At 36.1% G+C, this 21,876-nt stretch overlaps 1 protein-coding gene across 1 annotated transcript in view; it reads left to right on the forward strand.

The window, feature by feature from the left end:
- Window positions 1-21,876, forward strand: part of LOC126969706 (nuclear receptor corepressor 1-like) — a 154,682-nt gene that overhangs the window by 88,197 nt on the left and 44,609 nt on the right. Inside the window, exons 4-9 of the mRNA XM_050815253.1 lie at window positions 4,512-4,707; window positions 9,972-10,094; window positions 10,846-11,013; window positions 12,576-12,743; window positions 20,185-20,310; window positions 21,043-21,250. Coding sequence (XP_050671210.1) covers window positions 4,512-4,707; window positions 9,972-10,094; window positions 10,846-11,013; window positions 12,576-12,743; window positions 20,185-20,310; window positions 21,043-21,250 — 989 coding nt within the window. The remainder of the gene's footprint in view (window positions 1-4,511; window positions 4,708-9,971; window positions 10,095-10,845; window positions 11,014-12,575; window positions 12,744-20,184; window positions 20,311-21,042; window positions 21,251-21,876) is intronic.

Below are 21,876 nucleotides of genomic sequence, written 5' to 3' on the forward strand. Positions count from 1 at the left end.
TGAAATATATAAAAGGCATTTAATATTTTCTCAAAATTGATTCTTTTAGAATTCTTTTTGATGTCATTTCTATGTCAAATGGCGTTCTGAGAGAGAATAAGCGGCGAAAGAAACTCTCCCAGCATTCTTTTTTTGCGCTATTTTCAATAAAAATACAATATTGTACAGTCATTTCTATCGCTATAAAATAATCATAATCTAGACCCAGGCTGTCCGATCACTTAGATATTCAGCTGTGGAGTAATAGGATTTACGACAGAGTATTTTTTTTAAAAAACATTTAAATTTATTTATACGTATAATGCCTGAACAGTGGCTGGGACTTTATCATAAAAGTGTATACATTTACCCTTTAAGCTATTATGTATCTTATGAAGCCTTCTAGAATTAGTTATAAGTTTATATATACACATAGTGAAATTACTGGATAAATGAGACTTGACATCTTATGTCTCAAGGCGACGAACGCAGTTATAGGTGCCGCTCAAAATTTTTCGGTATTTCAATAATCCTGAGCGGCACTGCATTGTTGTGGGCAGGGCGTATCAATTACCATTAGCTGAACGTACTGCTCGTCTCGACTCTTATTTTCATTTAAAAAAAACCATATCTACCGCCTGTTGACGACAATAAAGAGATAGCGATAACACTGAACAAAAAATAGTGTGTAGAAATTTTATAATAATTCTTCCACGAAATACGTGTTTTCGAGTAATCCTTATAAATTTGTGAAATAGATAAATATATGTTTTACATTACATGTTCGCGGTTTCTATCTAAAGGAATGTTTTGTTTACTTTTACAATTTATGAGTACATTATAATAATATAATAATAATATTGACACACTTTTTACACAAATTATCTTGCCCCAAATTAAGCCTGTGTTATGGGTTACAAGACAACGATATATTTAATACAATATACTTAAATATACATAAATAAATACATTTAAACATCCATGACTCGGAAACAAACATCCATATTCATCATATAAATGCTTGCACCTACCGGGATTCGAACCCGGGACCTCTATCTTAGTAGGTAGGAATTAAGAACGGACAAAGTTGGGTTAAAACTTGTCCAAAGAAGTATACAATTATATATTATTAATATTCAATAATATAATAATTATTACGAATAACAAATGCACAATGTTATATACCTACAGTAAATTGAAAATTTCTATTTAGGTGGCTGAAACGTCAAGAGTGAAAAATGTACAAATGTGATATATTTAATTTCAATGACGGTGACGTTGGCATTTGGCAATGTCATTGAAATAAATGTTGTATAAACCCGCGCTTTATAACATAGACGAAAACTCAGCAAGCAAATAATAAGTTTCATCTCATAATAATAAGGTTTACAACCTTAGATTATGGATTGATCTCCGCTGCGCTCCGAATAAATACCGCAGGCGGAGTCACAAAGTGCGGCAACTAATTGTTAGTTGGCGTAGTACTACTATACTATACTACGCCTAAGTGGGCGTACTCGAGCCAGTCTCCATCAATGTGTCACGTTGACGTGTCACATGTTCTGTTAAACTTTGCTATTAATTAAAACTAAAATGCCGGGTTGCGTAGTAAAACTTTGTAAAAATAATACTACAAGAAATAAGAAAGACACATATCATGAGTAAGTATTTTGTACTTTATTAATTTAATTGTAAAACACAACACATTTTATTAATTTCATTGTTACAATTTGAAAGATGCCATTGAGTGTCAAGATGCCACGCACACAAGCATCAATAGTTGTAATGAAATAGCAATTGTGCTTAGGTAGTGCGGTATCTAGTTGGAGCGCAGCGAAGACCAATCCTTAATCTAAGGCCAGAACATAATACCATTATTACTACTACTATATTATGACTACTCTGGTAAAAATAATGATATACAACAGCTGTATTGCCAATAACAATTCAATTATTGAATTTAACAACGTCAAATAGTATAATCATTATATTAAGTTTTCTGCGTAATCTGATGGTATATCTAGCAAACGTACAAATACTACTGCTACTTTTGGAACAACTACTTTAAAATCGGTTCCGAGTCATTGCACTCAATGAATCGTTTGTTTAGTTACAAGAACGTAAGAATGCACTTCGTTTCATCTTGAAAAAGGCAGAGCCAGTTTATTGAAAACTTGTGTCTATACATTAGCACAGTCACACACGGGACGTGCGAGAGCCGTCAGCCGCATTGCGTATCGACTATCTCGAATTGAGCGCACCACGTTGCCGACCACGTGCTCGCGTCCCCCCGCGCCATAATAACATAAAAAAATAAACAGCCGACCGATCGACGACGACGACCGAGCGCCACGGACGGCACTCGGGCCGCACCCCGCGCCCCGCGACCCGCTCTCACCCGGCCCGCGCCCTCTTCCCGCGCCGCGGCGCAACCTTGGCCTTCCCGAGCAGCTTCCCGCGTTGAGCGATTGATACGATTTCTCATAATCACGCCTCATGCAACGCATTCCGGCGGGAAATTGAAAAATGTTGCTTTAAACATTTTATAGCGGGCGACATTAAGATATATATTAAGGCTATTTATTCCTTTGAAATTACTTTAATATGTAGTTAGGTATGTCTTAGAAACAGTGCATTGATTCTAAATGACAGATTTTTTTTTCTCTTTGGGCACCTAATAAAAAACATGGTAACGCCTTTAAAGGCGTTTAAGTGTCAGAATTACGATCAGAATATAATATTATATTTATAATTCAGTAGATAGTAGGTACCTACTACCCATACCGAAGAAAAAATATCGCTGTATGTAGGTATGTATAAATAGTGTCTCCTAGATATATAATATAATAGGTTCGTATTGTATTTTCATAGAATACATATTATTATATTTGTTATAGTTCAGGGTTCACTTGGTTACGTATTTCTTTTGCTCAATTTATTTCGGACTGTGAACACGTGGATACGTTGATAACGTTCATGCTATCATAATCGAAACACTTTATAATAATACAATATTATGTAATATGTAGGTATTCGTTAATTGTGATTGGTAGACGTGTGACGTCACTCAGTAGCGATATGAGTTCGTTGACTCCGATGCTCGGCTTGCAAGTTGCATATGTGACATGTGTCAATTGAAACAAATCAAAAGTTGTGTTGTATAAGGATGTACTGGTCTATATAGATATTTGTGTTAAAAATACGTCATATCGACTATCAATATCTACTAATTGCCTTCTCTATTCTCAATCTTCTGTTTTATAACTAAAAGTGAGTTTTTCGCTTCCACGCCGAAGTATTCAATCGATCATCGTGAAACATAACAAACACATTGTTATTTCATAATTTATAAATATTTATTTAAGCTATTTTATATTAATTATAATTTTCACGGCAATTTCGCTTGTCATGGACAATACCAAATATATTGAAACTATTTAACGCAAATGTCCGGGACACTCCAAACCGCCATTATACTAATACCATTAACATGGCTACATACTCTATTTTTGGGACGGACTTCTTTCTCGTTCATAGTCCCAGTATTCTTTCACTCGTTGCTAGGAACACCTAATTTGTCGATACTTGGAGTTAAAGGAGTCGGGGAAGCCAGATAGTCATTAAACAAGTCTATGGCAGGAGTCGAGGCAATACGAACTTTGTTTGGTTTCCTCTCTAGCTTCTGCAAACTGAATGGTCATCTAGCCAAGGTCTTAGTGAATCTAGTGTGTGTAGATTCCGCTACAAGGCCACTCAAGACCCTAAATACATCCTGCGGGGGTGTGAAATGAAATGAAATTTTATTTACAAGAAACGTTGTACTTAAGATGTTAACATAATATTATTGATAAACCAATATGTTTCGCCAATTGACATGCAAAATATGTTATAGAGTTGTCTAAGTACCAACTGTTGTACTGAAACATGTCAGATTTCACAATGCTATCATAAATATTTATAAAATTATACAAAATATATTATCTATAATATAAGACGTAAATAATTGTGAGGCCATTGCAAGTGTGAAAGCTGGTGCTCTTTAAGGCCTAAGAAGGATGAAATATCTCACATGAACACCCTGTTTATTCTACGCCTCCTTAAGCCAAGGCTGGGAGATATGATAGGACTATTGTAATACTGCAGAAGAGCAAGGGAAAACCCAAGTATGAGTAATTCCTAAGCATGAGTCTTAATTTCCACACCTTCAATGGGAATCAATGGATGTGCGCTCAACGACAAGACGATTATCTGTTCGCTCTGTTACATACATACAAATGTAGTAATTGTATTTTATTTTGAATGAGTAATGATTACTGCATAAGCTATAGGCTATAAGACATTTGACCGAAAGACTTCCTAAAAAAATACTTCCGTTCATTGCATCCTGAACGCAGAAACAATTTGTCGATTGTATACAGAATCTCCTTCTCAGACTTTTGTCGTCCACCAGAGGAGACGCATTCTCTAATTACAATTTATAAAAATGTGTTGATGAAATTTATTGATAATGTGGTAACGGTATTCGTCACCAGTTCCAGAGACACGTACTCGCGGAGCGGCGCCGAGTACCGGTCGGGCGCGCGCATGTCGCTGCTGGGCTCATACCTGCCGCCCCCCGCGCCCCCGCCTCACCCCGCGCAAGACCACCCGCCGCCCTTCAAGAAGATCCGACTGTCCGCTGAGCGCCCGCCGCCGCTTCCGCACCAGACCCTCAGGGTCGATACCAGGGTACGTACTGTTGGGATGGACGCGCTGGCGGCCTTTTTGAAAACATTTTTGACTCCTGAACTACTTTATTTTACACGGAACTTACTCTAATGACCGACCTGTTCATAACAATACGCAAACGTCTGCTGTCACATCGCGCTGTGGGACTCTCCAAATCGCCATTCTATAGAGCGAACTCATATCACTACAAAATACTACATTACATAACGTTATTCCGACAAAATTATACTACAAAAATTGTCATATTTTAACTCATATTTGTATACATGACTATGTATATTATGTATCTGTCTGTCGACCCAAACCAGATGAATAGCAATAATTACTGCATCTATCTAGGTAACCTTAGTCCAATAGTTATTTGGCCGACACTGCGACAAACGGCTTGTAGCTTGTGATAATCTCTCGATTTATGATAAAAAATAAGAAGCTGGAGTAAAACTTTAGCCGGCAAAACTAAAGCAACTTTAAGGCCGGCCGGGTATCTAGGGATAAGTGTAAAGTTTTAGGAGCTTGCCGCAAAGTTTTCCATGCTGGACTTTACCTAAAAGTTATATGTTACCTTAATTTAAAACTTTCATAATATCGAAAATTTTAATCCAGTCATTTTGCCAGCAAGTCCACTTTGTTTCATAAATAATCAAATACTGTTTTTTGGATAATACCATGTTGATTTCTACGGAAGTCAAGACTTAAAGCTTAAATATTTTATACGTTTAGATAGAGTATCTTGCTGTTAGACAACCGTTGAAAACAGGTCGGGTTTAATACTTTAGTGTGCGTGACAAGCTACGTCTTGCACTCGCGATTTGTATGTCACTTTGTGTTAGTGACGTGACGTCACTAATGTTAGTAACGTTTACACAGCTGTCTATCTAAACGTATAAATGATCTAAGACCAAGAGTAGTATTATGCCAATGCAGAGGCCCTATGAACTGTTCATGCATGGCTCTCTCGGGCAATCTACTTTCCATATAGACTTTCTCTTGGTCGGGGAATGGGGATAAATAAAAGGTCTATTTTTATTTATTTATTATTTTATTTATGTTTATTAAATAAAGTTTGATAAAGGTTAACACGCAAAGACCAAAATGCGCGTGAATCACTCAGAAAACCCGGTTTGTAGTATCACCGTCACTCAACAACACTCCTCTTTTGGCTCGTCTACTATCGCAGTAATTAGATTGGAGGTGGCCATAGTAATATAAACATAATTCGAGACGTTTAACTCTTTTTTTATTCACCAATAGCAGAGAAATACGACCTCTTAAAGCGTTTCGAAATTTTGACAATATACCTGCGACATATACAATGCAGATGCCGACTAGTCTCGTATTCTGGCAGTTGGCACGCGAAGTTGTTTTATGGTGCGTTACGGATGAAATGACATTGTTACTGCTGTCGGCAGATCAGACCGCTTAAAATCTGCTGCTTCCGTCACACTCTACCAAAAAAGCGTTCGCGGTCGAATCGAATTTAATTAGCCAATATTTTTTTTTCTAATCGTGGATTTATGTTCTGCGTAGAAATGTGAATGCAGAAGTTATGGTGGTGGTTTCGGTTGCATCATGCAACTCTTGTTGATAGCTTCTCATGATCATTTCAACAGACACCGTATGAGAACGGTGGCTGAATACAATACGTACATTGTACTTCATAACGTCTGTATTCGAGCGTAAGGGTTGCCGACACTTTCTTTATTCTTGTATTTATTATGTACCTGAAATAAGGAGTTTCTTAATTCTTTTGGATGGTTGTCCGATTTCTCCGCAAAATGCTTGCACACACTGACAGGTGTATAACGAATGTAAAAACCAAATCTAATTGCATAAGTTTAGGTTTTTCTACCAGTTTATCAAACTGCTAAGCAAAAGTTCACATCAATATTCAGAGAAATATATGGAAATATTATTGGGATGGCTGTTATAGTGATATCTACCTGACGATACGATTGACAGCCCTAGTACACACTAAGTGGGCTCAGTTAATATGAAACTGACACCGTTCCCACCCGGTAACACGAGCATTTTTGTACTGATTATTTAATAAAACGCTTTTCAAGCATGTATTCGCTAAAATTTAAAATTAGCTTGTCATCGCGAACAAAATATTATTTCTTTTACTGCTTATTGTTCGTCGGCGGAAGTACCTACCCACACCATACACCAACACGTATGCTGTTGTTTCAGGGCAATCTGCTCATATTTTTTTTGATGAAAATTTCTTTACACGCATTGAGCCGACTCGCTGGCATGAGGAACACTTCTTCGGGTAAAAGTGGCTCACATTTAAAATAGACTAGGAAATCACTTCTTAAAAGTCAACAACTACAACCACCCATTCGAAAGAGTATGCCTCTGACCTGTGAAGCATATGCTGTCTAAGTAACTAAGTGCTCAGTGAACATAGTTGTATTTAGTACTAGCTGACCCGGTAAACGTTGTTTTGCCATGTAAATAATTTTTAGTGTTTGACCGTTTTTTCGCATTTTGGATAATTCACACTATAGTTTTATAAATTATAGCCTATGTGTTATTCTGGTGTGTAAACTATATTATTGTAAAGTTTCATCAAAATCCCTTTAGTAGTTTTTGCGTTAAAGAAGTACAAACATACATCCAGACATACAAACTTTCACATTTATAATATTAGTAGGATAGTAGGATTATTAGATAATATCGACTTGAAGTTTTTACTTGTCGCGTAGTCTTAAGCCCACGTTTTTTATTGGGTATATATTTTATTTCTAGCTACTAAGTTAAATAAAAAACCTCGCTTTGTTACGAACCTAACAGCGGTCTTGTTTTATGTCGCCCGTTATTGCGGCCATATTGGTTTGGTGAACGTATTTCGGGTTTGCGGATGCGGTTTTCTCGTTATTGGACACCCAGTGTGTTACGCTCCGTTGCCCTTTGTCAAGCTGCGGGTTGGGTCTCTGTTCAACTGTCAACATCTAAGCACTATATAATACTCGTAATAACCTTCCATGAACTTTCTCTTGCTATAATTGTTAAGATTACATATAAATAAAAAATTAAGTTGGTATAAAATTCCTTTATGAAATAAGGTACCTAATGCGTATTGCTGACTGAACTTAGAATGCCTACTACTCAGCTAAGTCTAGTTAGTAAGTCTTTTGTGGGGCGATGTATACGCTTTTACAACAAGATCCCCGAAAATGTTCAAAACAAAAGTATTACGTTATTCAAAAGAATTTTTAAAAAACGTTTGTGTGGTAAAGTTTACGTCTTACTATAACATAAATGACTTTCTTAATGATACCACAGATTGGGAATAGAGCGACGGCCCTCAGGCTATTAAATAATAAGTTTAATTGTACAATATTACTTTGTAAACATTTTTTTGATAAAAAAGGCCCACTGAGTAAGTTGCGCCCATTCGTCTCAGGTGTGAGGCATTCGTTTTGGAATGGGTGATAGTTTTTGACTATAAATTAGTAATATTATATCCTATTTTGAAGAAAAATATTTGAATTTGAAAAAAAATTAAGTTTGCCAGGGCCGCTGATGAGAGACAGTTATCCTTACTATCTTTGCTAATATTATAACGTGAATGTAAGTTTGTTTGTTACGCTTTCACGCCTAAAGCACTGAAAAGATTTTGATAAAATTTAGTACAGAGATAGACTAGAACTTGGAAAAGGGCATAAGCTACTTTTTATCGCAAATAAGAGGTTTGGAGAGGTTGAAATAGGGGTTTCATCATTATCAAAGGTGACACTAGGTGGCAATTGATAAGAAATAAATAAATATTTGTTGAAATAGAGGATAGCTAGGAATTCGATTTTGATTATATTTGGTACAAAAATAGCTTGAACGCTTAAAAGTTTCAGGAAAACTTTAAGAAAAATATGTTTTTGCCATTAAATATTATATATCGTATCAAACACGCAAAATGTTTTAGCAAAGGATGGAAAAACAAAATAAAGTTGTTTATAAAAGTATTAAAATAAGCAAATTCATAGTTGGTTAGCTATTTGTATGTATGTATGCAAAATTGTATGAAAGATAGCCGGACTCGAACCCGCGTCCTTAGCGCTCTTCCACTGAGCCAACCGTTCGAGTGACGTATCGTCCTTAAATCTTGATATGTCTTTGTTCAACTCTTAGGTTGAGGCTTCATCTACAGGATCTACTTTACAGTTGATAATCTGCTCAACCCCAATATTTGCATATTAGGAAATTGACTTGAGATGTCGCTCTTGTAAATCAAAACATTTTTGTTAAAGTTTTACAATGATAAATATGTTCTGGGATTATTACGCAAATTTAATTTGTAATAGTAAGACTATAATACTATTTGCTTATTTACTAACATAAGCTTACTTAAGCTAAACATTACTTTATGTTCAAACACATTTCATTGTGGCTCTAATTTTAATATGCATAATATGAACATAACACATTTTATAGTGATCGGTTGAGCGATGTAATAGTTGATGTTCACTAACGCCATCTATGGTCGAGTGACGACATACGGAAGATCATAGAAACCATCCCCATGACATGTATCTAACATTTATTATTATAGATATTATTTTAATAATAAACACTGATTATTTTTAATAATTTTTATTCTTATCAACCACATCAATGTAGATGTGGCGTTCAGGTAGATGCTCATGGGCGTCACGGGCTATCCTTTCTATAATCGGCAGGCCAGCACGTCACCATTAATGAAGCGTTTGCCGCTCTTATACAAGCTGTTTTAGAGCCAAGTCGTATTACTTGCCGAAATGGCAAGCGTCCTGATGGAATGACCCTGGTGGCTTTGGCACACGGAAGGGCGCTGGTGTGGGACGCGACCTGCATCGACAATCTGGCTCCTTCTCATGTCCAAGTTACGTCAGTTGGAGCTGCGGCTGCTGCTTCGACTGCCGAAGACAGCAAACGTCGCAAATATGTCGGTCTCAGTGAGTCTAACATCTTTGTGCCGTTTGGTGTCGGGACAATTCGCCCGTAGGGCCCAGAGACGCGGAAAATGTAAAAATTACTATCTTCGCGCCTTAATAGGGCTATATATCCGATCTTAGTATTCTTTTCCATAGTATTGTAAATATAGTTTATAAGATTTGTTTTGTTCGAATACATTCATTGTAAATCTATTTCTATTTTGGTATAAGTAATACTTTATATGCTTTCATCAATAAATTCTATTCTGAAATCAGGCCAAAAGAAGGCTTTGATTGTATGTATAATGTATGAAGAAGGTTGTGAAGTAAGTGCTATCTTCAATATTTCAGGAGCCGGTTATGAACTCTTACAACACGGTGGAGGTTCTGTCGCCGAATCCGCCATCAGAGCCGACCATCGAGGACCAGAACTTCCGCACCACCAAAGATGACTTACTACAGCAGATATCTAAGGTAACAAACATAGTGAGAGGCTCCTTTGCACAGGATACTGGCTAGATTATGGGTACCACAACGAAGCCTATTTCTGCCGTGAAGCAGTAATGTTTAAGCATTACTGTGTGTCGGTCGGAAGGGTGCCGTAGCTAGTGAGATTACTGGGCAAGTGAGACTTAATATGCTAATTCTCAACGTGACGAGCGCATGTGTAGTGGCGCTCAGAATTTTGGGGTTTCTCAAGAATCCTGAGCGGCACTGCATTGTAATGTGCAGGGCGTATCAAATGCCGTCAGCTGAAAGTCCTGCTCGTCTTGTCTCTTGTTTTCATAAGAAAAACATCATAATATTTATCTATTGCGTCTATTGAGCTCATTGAATTTCATCAAGAATTTCCTTGAAGACCTTGACAGGATACACTGTTATTTTAAGGTATAAAACAATTTTTCACAGCATACAGAGTGATGCGGAGCGAAATAAGAAATAAATTGCAATTATTCATAAAATAAACTCTATATTTATTATTTCGATGTGGTCAAATTTAAAAGAAGAAACTTAATGAAACATTAATACTAAAGTAGTTAATGAATAATAATAAACCTCATTGTTCTCTGTTTTGCGGGTAAGGTGCTAGAAGCTGGATTTTTTAAATAAATAAATTAGATTTGACAGTTTTATAATGTGACAAAACAACACATAGTTCCAATCCTTACCTATCCAATTGTTTATCTATTTATGTAATTTAAACACAAACGAATTGAATTTCCAGGTGGATAGAGAGATGGCGCTGTCGGAGGCGACGTTATCAAAGTTAAAAAAGAAACAGGAAGAGTTGGAACAGACCGCCTCGAAGCCTGCCGCCGCCCAGGAGCCAGAGGAAGCGCCTCCGAGACATCGGAGTCTCGCGCAATGTATATATGCAGATAATAGGAAAAGGGTAAGCGGTCACTACTGGGTTATTGTTTGTATTGGGAGGACGAACTACCCACCCGGTCAACTGCCAACTTTACATGTGGGAGGCTCCATTGCACAGGATACTGGCTAGTTTATGGGTACCACAACGGCGCCTATTTCTCCCGTGAAGCAGTAATATGTAAACGTTACTGTGTTTCGGTCTGAAGGCCGCCGTAGCTAGTGAAATTACTGGGCAAATGAGACTTAAAATCTTACGTCTCAAGGTGACGAGTGTGTTTGCAATTTTTGGGTTAATCAAGAATCCTAAGCGGGACTGCATTGTAATGGGTAGGGCGTATCAATTACTATCAGTTGCTACTGTCATAAAAAAATACATGTTATATGAGGTACTTTAAAATACTGACCATGAAAGTTTTGAGTGTTACTGTACAGCGGTAGAGTCTGTCGCCCTTTTTCACTCCCCGTACTGTTTTCATACCCCGGGTTTAAGAGTTAATAATAAAAAGGTATCAAATGAAGTAAATCTACGATCGAACATTTCGCTACATTCAATATGAAGCGCCAGTCGCCAGCTCAGGACATGCAGGGGTCACAGACGAGACTAAGTTACGTAATACTACTTAGCTTAGCCGCATCATGTAACTTAAAGCAAATCTCTTGTAACTCGTCCTCGCTCCGTTCGCTTCGGTTATCAAAATAAAATCCTTTTCAATGTTACCAGCTTTCGCTTTGTATTATTTATTATTGAAAATTTATTGAATAAGGCTATATTTTGCAGAAATCTATTATTATCTAAATGTGGTGAACTTTCTTGAATCAAGGAATCGAGGCATCCTCAGGAGATGTTGACTCGCCAAGTTCTGGCACGACACTTATTTAATATATTGGTTAAAAATAAAATGCAGCCTATATTTCTTGCTAATGATGTATGTTTTGTGTGAGAGATATAATTTCTAAAATCGATTAAGTAATTGGTTTTTCCGTATATCCATTACAAACAAGAACTCAAAAATTAAAATCACTTTTCTTTATAATATTAGTTTAAATATCAACAAATAGGTGAAAGTCCTTTCCACCATATAATTTGTATAAAATAATAAAAATTTCTATACACTTTATAACTCCATCTGTGGTGGATATTTTTAAAGATTCGTTCGCCAAAATTCGCCTAATGACTTACGTTCTTCTTCATTTCTTTTCAAACTCGCATGTATCTTGTATACATTTTGAATTTTTTGTAATTTTTATTTTAAATTATTGTGTTCTTGGTGGCACGAAAGTAAAGACTGTGCATATTGTGACACCTTAGTTTGCTGTAGGTACATTCTACTATACTTTTTTAATATTCAATATATTTAAAGCGTCATCATCATCAGCCGGAAGACGTCCAATACTGGACCAAGGTCTCCCCCAAAGATTTCCACAACGATCAGTCCTGCGCTGCCCTCATCCAACGTATTCCGGCGATCTTGACCAGATCGTCTTTCCATCTTGTGGGGGCCTACCAACACTACAAAATCCATTTTAAGTGTGTTAGAATGTAACAAGTACTGATTGTCTAATAAATAGATTTGTTCCCCTCAGGCAGCGGCGGCGCACGCAGCTCTATCACACCTGGGACCAGACGTTACCTACCCCCTGTACAACCAGCCCCAAGATACGCTCATCTACCACGAGAACATCAGGAAACATAAATCATTTAGGAAAACACTGTCTGATCATTTACGGACCATTCGAGTGGAAGCTGAAAAGGTAACTGCTTGTCTCATCAACACATTTATCATTGTTGGAGTATGGCATTTGCTAATTATTCAACATTGTTTTAAACATCATTATAACCAGACGAATTAACTTTGAAAATCGGGAAACTCACGAATCATGGCAACTATCTCCCGATTTATAATAATACAAATAATCTTTATTTGCGAAAATTGACACCAAATTTGTTACAAATACAATTATGATACACAAAGACAAATACAATCATGAACAATTAACACTAGGTATATAAATAAAAGAAAAAATAACAATACAAATAAAACAGATAAATCACGTAATGAACATGAGCGATGACATCGCGGCGGTAGGCTAAAAACTGTCATGAAGTGATTTTGGTTTCTTACTGCCATAAATTGTATGAAAAACAGTAAAATAAAATGTAAAAAATAGTCTGTGACAGATTAGACGGCTTCATCAATAATTATTTTTAGATAAAAGGAAAACATTATAAAAGATGTCATTGTTCATGTTCATCAATCCCCATAGCTCTATCAACTACAATTTATTAAAATTGGCTAGGTTAGGTTATGTTACAATAGTTAAAACAACAAACCAGCCAGAACTCGTTTTTTCTTGAAAACTTTGTATTACGTTGTTATAAGAGTGGTAGCACTATAATCGCGGACCAAAGCTCTATCAACTACAATTCATTAAAATTGGTTAGGTTAGGCTATGTTAGAACAGTTAAACGAATTCTAGGCGATTCCCTTTCCTACTAAAACTCTATCAATTATTACAATATTGTTTATTTTTTTTTACCTCATAATTTGTGCCCGTATACTAAGTTTCAACCCCTCTTCCTTATGTATCACGGCATGTTTTCCAAAGAGTTGATCTGATTTTCCGCAGGCCGCAGTACTTCACCAACGCACTGAACGCCACAAACTTAATCATCATTCTTGCCATCTGGATGTGTGGCATCCCTCAATAGCGCGATTTTAAGGAACCTTTCTAGAGAGCCACGCTATCTATTGGTGAAAACAGCATATAAATCGGTGCAATCGTTTTTGAGTTTATCGCGAACAGATGTACATAAACCGCGGCCGAGGACTTTGTTTTATAATATGTAGTAATCTATCTAAATATATAAAAATGAATTGCTGTTCGTTAGTCTCGCTAAAACTCGAGAACGGCTGGACCGATTTGGCAAATTTAGGTCTTGAATTATTTGTGGAAATCCAGAGAAGGTTTAAAAGGTGAATAAATAGGAAAATGCTGCTAAATTAAATAAAAACAACAAATTTGTTTTTCCTTTGATGTGTCCATACATAATTTCTATGAGAGAATTTATTGACGCACGGTTTGACAGTTCTGCTGTGAAACAATTTCATTACGACAGCAGTGTGCATATTTTACGAAGTAATTTTTGATGTTATGATATATTATTGACAAATTCATATAAAACATTATTTTATTTATTATATACAAAACAACGTCTGTCGGGTCAGCTAGTCTATATATAAAAATTAATTGCTGTTCGTTAGTCTCGCTAAAATTCGAGAACGGCTGGGCCGGTTTGGCTTATTTTGGTCTTGAATAATTTGTGGAAGTCCAGGGAAGGTTTAAAAGGTGAATAAATATGAAAATTCTCGAAAAAAAAATATAAACATATAATTTTTTCCTTTGATGTGTCCCCCGTCGTTCAGAAAACAAATTGAAAGAATATTTTCAAATGATTTTACGAAATAATTCTTGATGTTATGGTATATAACAAATTCATAAAAAAACATTATTTTATTTATTATATTATACAGAACAACGTCTGTTGGGTCAGCCTAGTGTAATTATAAATTTATTAATGTAGTAAACTAATGAAAAACACAACAAATTAGAACAAATCTTTGCGGAATTAACACTAAAAAATAATGACTAATTCAATATTTTTTCAAAACACGTTAGTAATGATTTACCATTCTATTTTGTGCCCGCCGAACCTCATGATCTTCATACAACTTCCGCGTTCCGCCCGTATATTGGTACGAAACAAACCGCGGACTTTAGACCACGTTTTCACAGCATTTTCCGAGAAGTACATTATCGATATAACTTTATATGTGATTCGGATCGAGATTACCACAATTTTACTGCATGAATGTTACTTAATACCTACCAGTTATGAGATCGCATGTCAACGACCTAGATGTCTAGAGGACGTTTTTTTCTGGGAGATCTGGGCTATTTTGTTACTTATACCTAGTTCTTAAAATTTAACGGTTGTGTTAAAAAACTTTAAGACAGCCGCCCGAAAACCCTTGTGAGTCATTTGTGTCTTTTCCTGTTAATATGGTCTCTTCGCCACCCCTCCTTTTTCCCCCTTTATCGTGTTCATCGAAATACCGCTTCTTATTTTTACCTTGCTTCGTTTTATTCTTTTGTAAACGAAATTGCTTTTCCCGGGAAGTAGTAGCTACCGGTGATTTAGAACGCACCGGCTATTTAGTGTGTACTGCAGGCATATTCACCGCAATGTCTTTATGCAGTTTATACAAATGATTTAAGTTTTCTTTAGTGTTAATTCCGCCAATATTTGTTTTTAAAATAATTCGACACGTGTTTCTCTCGTGCCAGATTTTGGCGAGTTAACACGTCCTGAGGATGCCTCGTGTAGAGTCGAAATACGTGTCGAATTGTTTAAGGACAAATATTGGCGGAATTAACACTAAAAAAAAACTCAAATAAAAAAAAATCGTGCCAGATTTTGGCGAGACAATACGTCCTGAGGATGCCTCGTGTAGAGGCGAAACACGTGTCGAATTGTTTTAAAAACAAATATTGGTGGAATAAACACTAAAGAAAACTTAAATCATTTGTATAATTATGGATTTCCGCAAAGTAACGCCTAATTCAATAAATTTTCTTTATGCAGTTTATCAAATCCGCCATTTTTTTGTACAGCTAAAGTTTGAGGATCAAACATGTATTCCAAAGGAGCAATTTTTTCAATGTCTTTACGCAAAAATTTTCCTCTTACATTTTTAAGAAGTGCTTTACGACGTAATTCTAATATCTCTGCGCGTTTGCCGCAAATTATTTGTAAAATGTCGTGCGAGATAGATTTATAATCATCATCATCGTTACCAAATAAATCTTTTAATTTAATGTGAATCGCAGATGAGGTTAACTGTAGATATGGCTTCGTAGACCACTCAATAAGCGTACGCAAAGCTGTATTGACATATTCATTTTGTGCTAAAAATGCATTCGATAAGGCTGCAAAGCTTCGTTCCATCTTAAACCACCTTATCGGAGCGAGAGGATCACGGATAAACGTCTCAACTCCTCATGTACCTTAAGCTGCATAAACGCCGGAAAAGCGGCATATTTCTTTTGAGCGTCAGCGTATCGCACAGAGTTCCAGTCGGAAGTATCAAATCTTATCAATGAAGCTAACTTAGCAACCCGGTTAGGATCTGCCTTAGGTACGGACGGCTCCTTAATTGAAAGATCTAAGCCACCAAAGCAGACGAGTTTAAAAAGGGGTCGTTCAAAGCATTACAAACGGGCCCGCTATTAGAGCCGGAAGCAGTATTTGACTGTGTATTAGCAAAATTAGCACAAAATATATTATTAATATTACTCACCAACTGTTGAGACAACAACTCAAACCTGCGGTCCATCACTATGAGTCCCGCGAGCAACTGCGAACGCCACATCGGCGCCGCTCGGTCGGTGGCTCGTCGTCCTCGCTGGAGCTGAGCTCGACCGCGTGGTGGCCCGTGATGCGGACCGTGTGGCAGGGCGGGCTTGGGTTCCACCCGCACATGGCTCTTCTCACGCTCACACGGCACGGTCATTTTATCAAAGTCGTTCATTTTTCACGTAACGGATTAAAAATAGAAATAAAACCGAAATTTTAACTTTCTACTTTGATCTCGAAAGTTTAAAAGTATTTGTTATTATTTTTTTATAATTATTTCAAAAAATAATTTTTAATATAGCGACCAGCGTGTGTTTTAAAAAACGACGCAACAATGAGAACAAATATGGCGGCTTGCGTAATGCTCCTTTAGTAATTTAGTTAGTTCTCGATAGTATCACTGGGAGCGCTGACGATGAAGTCACGTGACGGAAAAGTAGCGACATCCAGCGGCTACGCACAGAAAGCAATGCACTCTCTCTTAAAGGATCGGAACACATAATAATAATATTATCTACATTCTACATAGTGACAAGTGACACTCGGTCAGTGACGCAAGCGTTGCTAACATTATCGATTCATTTAACCGCGATAATAATTAAAATTATTTATTTTAAACTTAAAGTTATTGTGTGTGTCGTCGCCGTCATCGGATCGGCAAATAATTGGTCAGGTGTGTGCTGTATTCTACTAGTGATTTATAAAGAGAATTGTGAAGTGAACTTACATTTGTCGGCGCCGGCGCGTAAACAATGTGAGTCACCCAATATTACGCAGCGTAGGAAAAATACAACTAAGAATTGTGGCACATCTTCGCCTGGTTCTCCTATAAACAAGACAACTGAGAGTACTTCTTTGTCTGATTGCTCTAATGAAATAATTACGGGCTCACCTCAATATCTGAAGGATTTTACTAGACAGGAAATGTTTAACTTAAAAAGAGACTTAGAATCAAGCTTTAGACAATCAATAAAGATGGAGTTTAAAAGTATAAGGCAAGAGTTGCAGAACATCAAGACCTCAATGTTATTTGTCAATAATAAATATGATGAGATGAGGGAAATACGACACTAAAATTCCATAGTTCAACTCTGTGACTAGTGACATTGAACTATTGAAGTCGTCGTTAAATAAATTTATACATGATAATAATATTAGAGATCAATGGGTGAGGCGATCAAACGTAAAAGTATCTGGCATTCCTTATAAGGCCAACGAAAATTTACTAAATATTTTTGAAGATATTTCGAGACTTGCAAAATTTAACTTTAAGCCGTCGGACATTGACTTTGTTACTAGGGTCGCACCGATGAATAAGGAGAATAAGAAGCCTAAGACAGTTAACATTCGATTTTTATCACGGTGTATTAAAGATGATTTTCTGAGCAGAGTGAGACAAGTTTAAGTTTAAGGCGTGTGACATAGGCTACGGGTGCGCAATCTTGTGATATTTTTTAATGATCATAACAAGTGCAAAAAAGGGTCTATTACACATGCCGAAAAATAAGTGTAAGGAAAACAATAATCGCTTTGTTCGGGTCAAAAACTGTGGTATTAGCAGATTGGCAGATTCGAATCTAGTCCTGTTATGAACATCAATACTGAGGCTAATTTATTCAAAAATACCCGGACTGGCTCGGTAGTCAGTCGGTGCTCGGATTTTTAAGAATTTACAAAACTTGAATAAAAAAGAAACTAATTCTGGATTCGAACCGGGGTCTTCTGCTTTGCGGATCACCCAATGTCCCATCTGAGCTATTATAGTCTTGTATATAGAGGCGAAATTTCCCTTTGTATTCTAATGTTATTGTAGCTTTTTTTTATTAAAACTCGGATAAAACTACATTTTTTTAAATTGAAACCGAGGCAGATTGATTTATCGCCCTCGAAATCCCATGTAACTTTATGAAAATCGTTCGCACCATTTCCGGTTAGTAGTATTTAATAGATTAAGTACTCACTGTGCTATATGTTCATACTATAGTGTTAAAAACAATATATGTTTATGGTTTCTGTTGTTTAATTAATTACTATATATGTTGTATTAATACCAGTAATCTGTTGTTTCTAAAAATTCATTAAACTGCTTGTAGTTGTACTACTGGTACTAATTATTGTTCTGTTTCTCAACTTATTAAAATCAATTGTAGAATTATAAGTTTTTTTGTTCTATTCATAATAGGTATGGAGGTTTTAGTTCACATTGATTCTTGTAAGATGTATTAATCACATAGTTATAGTGCATTTAATGTTCAAACTTTATATAATATATGTTTATAACTTTTCAAGATTTATATTTTGTTTCTTTCAGTAGTTTATGTCACAATAATATTTTCTGATAAGTGTATAATTTGTAACTATTGCAGATTGATAATTCATAATATGAAAAATGTCCAAACGTGAAACATAGTCATGTTATGTTGCTTCAGATTATTTTTAATATATTTTTGTTATTTGCTGAGAGCCTTTTGAGTTTCATCCATTCATAGTCTAGCATGCAACTTTGAGTTTTATTATTATGTTTTGTCCCCGTTTGTATAACAGCAGGTTTATAATTAATTTAATTATGCCCAGTCTTCACTTAAAGAGTTGCTGCTACCAGCTGGCTTATCCCTTAGTTTTATTATTTAAGCCAGGGAAAAATGCATTTAATTTGAAAAAAATCATTCATTACTCCTGTCTTCAAATGCGGTGATAAGCATAATATCAGTACTTATCGTCCTATATCTAAACTGAGTACTATTCCAAAGTTATTTGGGAAAATTATCTATGATGCCCTCTTTCGTATTGTTAGATCAATTATTATAAAAGAACAGCACGGATTCATTACACGGAAATCTATAAGAGTCTCTCTGAATTCCTGGACCATGTGTACAGGGCCATGGATGCTGGTATCCAGGTTGATGCCGTGTATACCGACCATTCTAAAGCATTTGATAAAATATCGCTTGAAATTCTAATACGTAAGGTTGACAGAATCGGTATATACGGGGACCTGTTACGATGGCTTACCTCTTACCTATGGATCGTACTCAGGCTGTGGCTATAAAAAGATACTGTACCTCATTTCTATCTGTCTCTTCTGTTGTCCCCCAGGGTTCGCACCTTGGTCCATTGCTGTTTAATAGTTTTATTAACGACGTTGTTTCTTGTTTTCAAAACTTAAATTTAATACAACACATGATTGCGAATTATTACAAGAAGATCTTCTTAGATTGAACACATATTGTCAAAGTAATCTTCTTAATGTTTAAAAGAGCAACCTCATCACTTTCACCAGAAAGAAAACTCCTATAATTAGGGATTATTATCTAAGCAATAACCTGATCGATAGGGTGGACGAGCTGCGCGACCTGGGAGTCCAGCTGGATAGCAAACTTTTATTCAATTTGCTTATAAGTATAATTTCTGAAAAAGCGTATAGAACGCTTGGTTTTATCATGCGAGTTACTAAAGATTTTAAAAAGACTTCAATTTTGGTTCTCCTATTTAAATATAAGAAATAAGAAATACGATATATTCTAGAGTATTGTTCAACATGCTGGAATCCGCAATCGAAAGGATTAATAATAACTATCTACGGTACATAGCCCATCGAAATTTAATTTCTAATCATAATATTCCCGCTATTAAAATTAGTTTGGAAAAATGACGTGATTTCAGAAATCAAATGTTGCTATATAAAATAATACATTGATATCTGTACAGCAGCTGTTTTGTTTAGATAAAGATTTTTATTGCATTACTCTTTTCAAGATTGTTGATATTTTTTTGCAGAAAGAAGATGCGCTAACAGAGGAGTACAGCAGAAGGGCTTCAGAATGGATGAGAAGAGTGGAGAGGATAGAACAGGGTCAGAAGAGAAAGGGGAAAGATGTGAGGAATAGGGAGTTCTTTGAAAAAGTAAGTTTTGATGAGACATAGTAAAGTTTAATTAAGGTTTCAGTTGCTTACCCGTCGGGCACGGAATTAAATAAATCACTACGAAACTTCAGCATCATACGCTGCGGTAATAGACATACATACATATACAGCAGTTTTATTAGGAGGAGTGTGAATATAAACATAATTAAAGTTCCTATAGAGAATGGATCATGTTTGATTGATTAATCACAGATTGATTTTTGTATAAAATTTATTACAAATATGTAATTGTATTTAATAAAATATGTATTTTTAATGACATTAGTACCAAATGCAATAGATTTTAGAACATAATACATACATATATCAATAAACAAATTGTTATTTTTAAATTGATACCCCTCACTTCTGGGATTAATTAAATTAAATTTGTAAACAAAATTCATGAACGATGCAGAACTCGAACCTGCGACCTATCGGGTTCCGTTCGAGTGCTCTTCCAACTAGCAACTGAGCCAACCGTTCTAGTGAAATGTTGTTCGTAAATCTTGGTATGTCATGTTCAACTCATATCAAGTTAATTTCTTAATGAGCATTTATTGGAGTTGAGCAGGTTATCGACTGTAAAGTAGATCTTGTAGATGGAGGCCACAACATGAGAGTTAATACATCACTGACAAAATTTTATATAGAAATATATACCTTACTTATAGTACTCCTTCACCAAAAGGACTTAGAGAAACATAAAATTAATCGAGAATTGTAATCCAGGTATTCCCTGAGCTTCGCAAGCAGCGCGAAGAACGGGAACGATTCAATCGTCTGGGCGCGAGGGTAAAGTCTGAAGCGGAGCTGGAGGAGATAGCTGACGGTCTACACGAGCAGGAGCACGAGGATAAGAAGATGAGGTCGCTCACGGTCGTGCCTCCCTTACTCAGGGATCCCAAGGAGTCTCGGCCGCTACACCTTGATGTTAATAGTGAGTCACTGCTGACGTGTGATTTAAACGTAGTGGACACCATGGATGAGAGACAACATGGCCGCCAGGAGTCGCGGGCAAGTGGTCCTAACCGCCAAGAATGCCTCGCTCAGCCAGTATTGTCTTTGAGAGCTAACTAGTGGAATGAAACCTCGCCCGCCGCTGCACTGTGAACAGTCACCGATCAATGTTTTTTATTAAAGTAAAGCCCTGCCCATAAAAATGCATTACCGCTCAGGATTCTTGAAAAACAATACATAATAGTTAAAAATATGTTTCTAAACTATATTATTTATTTATTTATATGTACATACAGTACAGGCAGCATAGACAGCTAAACTAGTATGAACTATGTATGAATATAACTATGTTTGTATGGAACATATAATTAAATAATGAAATTAAATTTAATTAAATCTGAGAAAAAAAAATTATTGTGATCGTAAAAAAAAGTCACGACCACGTAAAAGGAAAGACGCCTATGGGAAAGAATTTTTTTCGAATCAATATTATAGCTTCTGAAAGTCCGTCATGTTTAACAATTTTATCGAAAAATAACATTGCATATTAATGTTTTCAAAATTTCTGTCTAAAGTTATGGACTTAGTACTGAAAGTGTACTAATA

The sequence above is a fragment of the Leptidea sinapis genome, chromosome 19, assembly GCF_905404315.1.
Source record: "Leptidea sinapis chromosome 19, ilLepSina1.1, whole genome shotgun sequence".
Classification (NCBI taxonomy): domain Eukaryota; kingdom Metazoa; phylum Arthropoda; class Insecta; order Lepidoptera; family Pieridae; genus Leptidea; species Leptidea sinapis.